The following is an 8,656-nucleotide window of genomic DNA, read 5'->3' on the forward strand; positions in this document are numbered from 1 at the left end:
GACGCGCCGCCCGTGAGGAATCAATGGCAAGGCTGACCGGCGGCAGCCTTGCCATTGATTCCCCGCGAGAACCGAGGCCGTTGGGGGAAGACGAGGCGCCGTGTCGCTGACGCGGCTGGCCCGCGGCTTTTTCGCGACAAAACAGCTCGCCCCGGCCCGACTGGACTGTTTTTTTGACGCCGACGCGAAAAAATCGTCTGAGAAGGCGTTCCTGAGGGCGCGGCTGGAGATGCCCTTAGCTGCATCGGAGACGCTCTCGTACGGGAGCCACCGCCCGCAGCTGCCCATTGCGTTTGTGCGGATAGGCTGTGGTAGATCTGGTGGGCGTCTACGGTGAGCTAGGCAACGAGCCGTGACAGCAAGATGGAGCCCGCCTGGCCTGGATGTCATTAGAAATGGACCATGGTCTCAGTGTCGCATTGATGCGCCACGCCACCCAACCTAATGGCCACCACAAAGTCCACTGCGCCATCCCCACGATCTACATACACCTACCCTTCAAGCCATCCGGAGCAGAGTGACCAGCTTGGCATTCAGACGATCATGACAGTGAGACAGTCTCGCGCACTCCAGAAGAGCTTTGACAGTAAGACAGCAAGAAAGGACAAGAACTCGATCGCAACTTGATACTAGTATGCCATTGTTCCAACAACATCCTCACTCCAGCCAGCCTTGAACAACTAACCTAGTACTAGTTCCCCTAGAATCACAAGACGAACAGAGAAAAAAAGAGGAAGGAAGACAAGGGTCCATGCACGAAAGCGACGGCCATCCTACCAAATTACAGAGCAAGAGATCAGATCAAGGGACACAAAAGGCACCAAACCATGTGCATGCCATTGACACCAGACAAGAAGGAAGCAGGGTTTTTCTTGTTCTTGTTCTTCTTCATTTGGACAGGATGACACCTTCAGATATATCAGGTTTTTCATCCTCTGTCCTTAAGATCCGACTAGCCCTGCAACAAGCTTACTAAAGCGGTTTCTTTCTTCTACCCCGGGCAAATTCGAGCGAGCGATCCAGCTTCATGCGAATACCAGGAACAGGAAGGAGAGGAGCACGGCAAGGAAGGCAGGCGCTCCGGACCTTGGATGCAAGCCGGCTGCGGCCGTGTCCATGTTGCTCGTGCCGGTTGGACCCAGGCCGCCGAACCCAGTGGTAGTGTCCGTCCCCGTGCCGGTTCCTCCCATGCCGCTGGTGCTAGTGCCGGCACCGGGCGTGAAGGTGCCTCCAGTTCCCCCTGGTGTGCCTCCGATCCCAGTCCCAGCCCCGGTCGGAGTCGTTGATGTTCCAGCAGCACTGTGTGATGAAGAAAGAAACGGTGTTTACCAACCCTGATTCGACGATTATGCTGGTTCTAAAAATGCAGCATATGAGACCCCAATCGGTTGATACTGTGTGTGCACTTCAAATGAAAATGTAATGGTGTAGTACCTTGCACTTGAGGGGTAGGAGCAGCCTGAAGAACCTGCATGTCAGCAAGACCATAATGCATCAGTATGTAAGAAACTCAAGAATCATTCGAAACGTTGCAATAGGAATAAAGAAGGATTTTAATGCCATGCCGCCTTGATGATAGGATTCAGATGGTGTTTGATTGCTCATAGCAAAAACAAAGGAATCATTCTAGGAGATTGGTTTCAATGGAAAAGAGGCTGGCATCTACGGATCGTTCAACATTGGCCTATCCCTCTGATTGATGTGGCCCTCCTCGCTGATGAGAATTTGATGCGATGTGGTTCAGCGATGATCAGTGGGTAGTTCCTCGACATCTTTTGGGCGGTTGATGTTTTTGTTGAGGAGGGTTCTAAGTAGTACAACTTTTTTCTCAAAGAGCAATCAGTGTGTTTATTGTTGAGCTTTGCTTTTTTGCTTAATTAAATTTCTACGAATATGGAATCCTGCGGATCAAAGAGACCTTAAAGGGGTCTACTTTTTTCTGAAAAAAATGCTTGTCTGATTGGCCAAGAAAATAATAAAAGAACCGTGCACAAGTCACAATCTAGAGATTATAAATTTACTATATCTATATTTCATAATCAAATGTGGATTATAATATTCAAATACCTTTGGCTGCAAAAAATATATATATATATATATCAGTAGCACTTACGTATCCAAAGTGTTAAAATTATTTGCAGACCGTTTAGAGAAATAGACACGACAGTTTTACTCATAAACCCTAGTAAAGCTTTGATAAACACACTAGTATCTACTACCTCTGTACCAAAATATAAGACATTTTTGCAATTATGGAGGGAGCAGTTGCCTGGCAATTTCCTTTTCTTGCCCTAACGGCACAACTGAAATGTGACACTGACTAGTACGTACAGTAACATAGACCAGAGTGACAGAGCTTCTACATAAAAGACCATTGCACAGTCCACGCATGCAGTGCCAGTTACTCAACGACGGTCAGACAGTGAATTCTTGAACCGGAATGCAGGGGCAAAATCTAAACGGTGGGCAAATATGTCCGAGGAGCCAATGAATCCCTTACTTGGGTCGGTGGAGACGACGAGGGCGGTGCCGCCGAAGTCGCAGGTGGCGCCCATGGCCCTCTTCTTCTGGAAGTAGCTGTTGGCCGCCCAGGAGCAGTGCGCGACGACGTTGTTGGGGTTGTAGCACGGCCCCTGCTCGTGGATCGAGTTGCAGTCCGCCCCCGCCCCGCACGCGTAGTCGATCGTCTTCTGCAGCGCCGCCTGCGGCTGCTCCGACCTGCACACGCAGAAATCTGCCAAGCAACGCCAGCAGCAGCCAAGATCAGTCATGCCAGCCAAAGGTCAAATGGCCGGGAGCTACTAGCAATTAAACACAGGCGTTTCCAAGATTAAACACAGGCGTTTCCAAGAAAGGTGGCGCGTTTCTGTCAGTTTCTCTTGATGTGCGTAGCAAAATTGTGGCCAAGGAATGTGACAAAAGCGGCACGAAGATAAGAGCAGAAAGGATGGGCGAGAACGCCGGGTTTTTCCATTGGCACCTTGCTGACAGCAAAGAAAGAAAGGAAGAACGGAATATATGCTCCTGATAAAGGTGGTGAATGCTTTTATTTACTTTTGGAAAATGGACCTGAGAACAAATTCCGTGAAGATGGAAGAAGAACAGGAGCTAGGCATGTGGCTGGCGGTCTACCATCTCCTCCCTAGGCATGGAAGTGGGAGAAGGGAATCTAGGAAAAAGGTGGGAAATCATGGCCCAAGTTGAGCATAAATGCAAAGGCTGGCCTCTCTTGCAAAAAAAGGAGAGCAGATCTTTTGATCTTTCAAGCATAATAATCACTGATGAGTGATGAACATAACAAGAGCATCAGTACTAGTACATCATTCCACTGGAAAAATGAAGAATAGAGGAACAGTGGCTCCAGACAAGCACCGAAGAAGCTGAAGAGAAACACCGACAACAAAATAGACAAGGAGTCTTTGCTTATTATAGACTGCTAGCCCGGGAAAAATCCAAGAAAAGGGGGGAGAAATGCTAGAGAAAGACCGGAGCTGCGGGCGGCTCACCGGAGACGACGAGGGGCGAGGACAGCAGCAGCAGCGCGGCCACCAGTAGCGGCGCCTCCATGGCGAGCTGGAGAACGCCGGCGCAGAGAGCGGTGGAGAGCTCCGGTGGCAGAAGGGGCTGTGCCTCGAGCAGGGGGTGGAAGGAGGGGAGTGAAGAGAGTGGGCAGTGGGCACGGTACAGGTCTACAGGAGCTGCGGCCGGAGGGAGTGTGCTTTGGGTGTGCGATGTGCGGGGTGCGCGTGGGTTTTTGACCTGCCACGGGAGCGTGCGGAGTTTTATTTAGGTGTTTTGTAGTACTATAATCTTTTTTGTATCAACGGCCGCGGGCCACTGGCCTGTGGGAGACTAAGGGCATCTCCAGCCGTTGGCCTTTAGGACGGGCAAAAAATCGCCCCCTGGGGTGCACCGGCGCTAAACCGCGCACTGGGGCGTGATGCCCCCAGTCATGCCCCCCCACGGGTTTTCAAAGTGTTCGAATTCGGCGCAAACAGAACGCAAACACGGGCGAGTTCGTTCAAATTTAAATATATTTTGCAGAAAAAGGAAAAACTACCGCGGGCTACCCCCGCCGTCTCCCTCGCCGCTCGCCTCGCCGCCCTCCCACGCGGTTCTACATGCCGAGGAGGTTATAGAACCGCGTGTAGTCACCGCCGCCGTCGTCGTCGTCGTCATCGTCGTCGTCGTCGCCCCCGCCTACGCCTCCGCCGTCCCTGCTGCATCCCTCCCCCGGTTGGCGCGGCGGGTTGGACGATCCGGGGGCGTCGTCGTCGTCGTCGCTGTCGAGGACCACGATGCCGTCCTCGTCCTCGCGCCCACGCTTGCGGGCGGCGATCTCCTCCAGGGCCCGGCGCTGCCGGACCATCTCGTCGCGGAGGTAATCGTCCCACGCTCACCGCAGGGCGTCCTCGTCGGAGAAGCCGCGCCGGGCTATCTCCTCGTACTCCGCGGGGAGGCCGGGCTCCGGCTTGGGCTCGACGAGGACGAAGCGGCCGGTGGGGGAGGCGTTGTCGCCGATGCGGACGCCGGAGCTGCGGGTGCGCGCGCTGACAGGCGTGCCCTAGGGCTCCGGCTTGACGGGCGGAGGTGGAGGCAGGGAGAGCCGCCGGACGAGGAGGAGGACCCCCCGGTCTCCATGCGCCTCGGCGTCCAGGAGCTTCCCCGGCGGCGTGAGAAGGACGGGGGAGCGGGGTACTCGAGGCGCGGCGTGTTGCCGCCCTCGATGTACTCGAGGACGGCCTCCAACGTGCGCCCGGGCACGCCCCACTACCGACGCCGGCCGGCGGCGTTGAGCCTGCCGGAGGGCACGACGCCGTTGGTGGCCTCGAGCTGCTCGGCGTGACGGCGGCGGAAATAGGGCTCCCAGAGCGGGCTGTCGGGGACGTACCGTGGCCCCTTCCTCGCCGCACGCGGTAGGGACGAGCGGATGCGTGCGATCTCCGCACGCCGCGCCGCGCCGGTGGGTACCGGGGGCACCGGCACGCCGCCGGCGCTGATCCTCAGCGCCCCAGGAACCCGCATGTCCGGCGGGACCGGGTACTCGGCCTCGAAAAGGAGGCGAGCCTCGTCCTCGTGAAGATGGCGGCGACCGAAGCCGTTCGCCGCCGCGCCGTCGCCTGGGAAGCGCTCGGCCATGGGTGTGATGAACTGGAGACGGCGAGAGAGAGGAGAGGGAGGAACGACGACGGCGAGAGAGTTCGAGTCGCCGAGTGCGCTAGGCGCGTCTTATATAGGCCGAGGCACCGCCCGTCCGCGTGTCGCCGTGTGTACGCATGGCGGGCGAGGGAGGGCGAGGGACGCGCGTCATCCGGTCTTCACTGCACCGCCCGTGAGGCATCAATGGCGCAGGCTGACCGGCGCGACAGCGCGCGGAAGCTTTGGCATTGATTAGCCACGGGAAAAGAGGCGATAAGGACGACGAAGGGGCGAGAAGAGAGCCGTGTCCCTGACGCGGCGGGCCCGCGGCTGTTTCGCGCCAAAGCAGTTCGCCCCGGCGCCCCCGGGCGCCCCCCAGCGCGCCGGGTTCGGCCTGGGTCCGCCGGCGCTGTTTTCGGCTCAGGCCGGCGAAAATCGGGCTCCTGGGGGCGCGACTGGGCCGATTTTTCGGCGCCGGTGCAAAAAAAACGCCTGGGGAGGCCTTCTTGGGGGTGCGGCTGGAGATGCCCTGAGGCGAACCCACCACCTTTGCTCGCTTTGGCAGTTTTGCCTGCCTGCCTTCGCCTGTCCACCGCGAAATGCGTAGGGCTCGGTACGAAACTGCTGTTCACACGAAAGTAGACTCACGACATGCAGCGGACTGTAAATCAAACGGTGGAGCAGTACAGCTGTGGTGCACGGGATGGCTAGATCAGCTGCGTCCTCTGCAAATCGTTTGTGCAGCGTCGTCTGTATAGCACGACTCGGCTCCGTAAGAGCATCTTCAACAGGCGCGCTAAACAGGCGCCGCGCCGTAAATAGACCCACTTTAGCGCGCGCAACCCGGCGGATGGCTCCAGCGGGCGCGCAATAACCGCACGCGCGGTATAAGCAGTTGGGCGCGCGGCAGGAAACGGTACCTCGCGCGGTGTATTTGCGGCGCCCGCTTCCGCGCACGGCACACTCGCTCGCTCTGTCTTCTCCTGCTCCAAAGCCCCGCGCGCGCCGGCGCCGGCGACCCGCACCCATGGACGCACGCGCCGGCACCCCGCTCACCCCATCCTATAGCCGCGACCCCCCTCCCCCCCGCCACCACCGCAAACCCTAGCCCGGGTGGCGTTGGCCTCGCCTCCGCTGGAGCTCCTCCGACCATCGGCCTCGCGCGCGGCCTCTTCATACCGTCGCGGATGACCTCGGCGTCGCGTCGGCGCCGGCCCGATCCGCCGCCCTCTCCTCCTCAAAGCTCCCCAATGTGGCGCCGCCAAAGAAGGGCAAGACATTGGCGAAGAAAAACAAGGCGGCGGACGGCTCCGGCACCTCCAAGGCGAGGAGGAAGAAGCTTGCGGGGCGTGCGACGGGCGCGGCAGCTGCCGAAGCGCCGGCGAGCTCACTCGTTGAGCCGGCGGCCGGCGTGCACAACATGTTCGACGAAGTGCCTCCAAGGTAAAAACAATTCTAACTTTTCTTTTTTTGTTATTTTTTGAATGCATTCACATATAGATAGCTTATTTGCATTGTGCAAAAAAATTTGTAGTCTCAATGATGATGCATACATGTCCACGATGGGTGTTGGCTCCAACAATTCGCATTGGTCTCGAACCAATGACATGCATTTCGAAAACCATAAGTTCGAAGTGGACGAGGAGGGCGAGGGCATTGTCGACGCACCGAAAGGAAGAGCGGGCAATTACAACAACGCCGATGACATCTTACTATGCAATACTTGGTTGCAAGTGTCGAGGGATCCATCCGTTGGAGGTGATCAAAGTAGAGATGCTTATTGGCTTCGGATGAAGGAACACTTTGATGTTTGCAACGTGAGTGGAATTGACCGCTCCGGACGATCACTTAGGTCCCGGTGGTCGACAATCAACTCGGATTGTCAAAGGTGGGCGACCTGTCAAAAGGCGGTTGACAAGTTGAACCCAAGTGGCACAAATGAGGACGATAGAGTAAGTGGCATTTCATACATGTTCATCATACATGTTCATCTACTTGTTGTTGGTGCTAACTTGCTTTGTTTTCATGTAGTTCAACATTGCGCAAAACTTGTTCAAAGAAGAGGAGAGGAAAACCAAGAAGGGGAAGATCAAGAAAGGAAGGGTATTTGCTTTGCCTCATTGCTATGAAGTGTTGAAGGATGATGGGAAATGGAAGAAGCGTGAATATTTGGATGATTTGCATTTGAGCAACAAACGAAAGCGAACAATTAAGTTGGATGATGATGAGGGTGATGCATCAAGTGATGACGGCAAGAGAAGCCCCACACCCAACTCGGTTTCATACTCGAAGCCAAAACGACCGGATGGGTGCAAGAAAGACAAAACCGAAAAGAAGAAGAGGAAAGGAGATGATGAGCTCAAAAATGCTATGGAAGCAATTGTGAAGGCAATAAAAGAAGCCAACGAGGTGAGGAAAATGGCAAGGAACCAAGATGCCGCGGCCGAGGAGAGGAGGTTGGCGGCCGAGGAGAGGAGGGTGGCGGCGGAGGAGAGAAAGGTGGCTTTGGAGGAGAGGAAGGTGAGCAATGAGGAGTGTACTAAATTGTTGGAATGGGAGAAGCACTTGTTCTTCTTGGACACATCTAACCTCAGTGTGACGCAAATGGAGTATGTCAATCTAGCCCGTGAAGAAGTCTTGATCCAAAAAAGAGCCATGGTTCGTGCAATGGGTGGCGGTGGCCTCGGCGCCATGGGTGGCGGTGGCCTCGGCGCCATGGGTGGCATGGGTGGCTTGGGTGGCTTTGGAGCTCCCCCTGACTCTATGGCCACCATGGGAGGCATGAGTTTTGCTTCTCTCATGGGAGGCATGGGTGCACCTCCGGCCGCCATGGGCGGAATGTCTTTCGATGTGCCTCCTCGCACACATTCCCATGAAGATGCCGTTGAAGATCTTGCCAACACCGTTGGAGCTTCACGTGATGCAGTGCGCGATGAAGAGAGGGAGGAAGATTCATCTTCGGAGGCGGAAGAATCGTCTTCCGAAGATGAGGACGAGGAAGAAGACGAGGACGAGGAATGATGTGTCTTTCATTTGTGTATTGAACTTGATTTGCATTTTGAACTTGGTTGGATGAACTTGTGGGCATGAACTTTTTTTCATCAACTTGTTTGTGTGAAATTTTGTGTTGAAAATGTTCATCATTTTGTGTTGAAAATGCAATGCACCAGCGAGTCGCGCGCGCTGCATTTCAGCACGGCTGCTGGAGCGGGCGCTACGTGCCGCGCCAAACCAGGCGATGCGAGCGCGGCAAATCTGCTTTTTGCGCGCCGCGCGTCCGGCGCCTGTTGGAGATGCTCTAAGGGCATGTACAATGGTGGCATATGGATACATATGTTTCATGACAAAAAGTAATTTGAGGCATATGTGTTAATTTTTTCTCTCCAATGCAAGCTACTACTAATGGGCCTCATCAAAGAATAGAAAGTGACTCTTACTACATATGCATCCCTCCTCTCCACTTCAACTTTTTCAACTTTATGCATCGGACCACACTTTTTTCTCTAAGCACCCGCCT

The 8,656-nt window shown here is 55.4% G+C and overlaps 1 protein-coding gene across 1 annotated transcript; it reads right to left on the reverse strand.

Moving 5' to 3' along the window:
* Positions 1-602: 602 nt before the first annotated feature.
* On the reverse strand, positions 603-3,757 carry LOC125536279 (PLASMODESMATA CALLOSE-BINDING PROTEIN 3-like). Its single transcript, XM_048699471.1, has 4 exons — positions 3,507-3,757; positions 2,501-2,734; positions 1,435-1,468; positions 603-1,299 (listed from the first exon to the last, which is right to left on the reverse strand). The coding sequence occupies exons 1-4, from the start codon at positions 3,565-3,567 to the stop codon at positions 1,026-1,028; spliced, it is 603 nt and encodes a 200-aa protein (XP_048555428.1). The 5' UTR covers positions 3,568-3,757; the 3' UTR covers positions 603-1,025.
* Positions 3,758-8,656: the final 4,899 nt, after the last annotated feature.

This window comes from Triticum urartu, chromosome 2 (assembly GCF_003073215.2).
Source record: "Triticum urartu cultivar G1812 chromosome 2, Tu2.1, whole genome shotgun sequence".
Classification (NCBI taxonomy): domain Eukaryota; kingdom Viridiplantae; phylum Streptophyta; class Magnoliopsida; order Poales; family Poaceae; genus Triticum; species Triticum urartu.

What these genes read in the sequence shown, in the direction of transcription:
- LOC125536279 (XM_048699471.1), bottom strand. Translation starts at nt 3,567, where the DNA reads ATGGAGGCGCCGCTACTGGTGGCCGCGCTGCTGCTGCTGTCCTCGCCC. An exon ending in CGTCGTCTCCACCGACCCAA is followed by an intron (nt 1,469 to 2,500) that starts GTAAGGGATTCA and finishes GCTGACATGCAG; the next exon opens with GTTCTTCAGGCTGCTCCTAC. An exon ending in TCCTACCCCTCAAGTGCAAG is followed by an intron (nt 1,300 to 1,434) that starts GTACTACACCAT and finishes TTCATCACACAG; the next exon opens with TGCTGCTGGAACATCAACGA.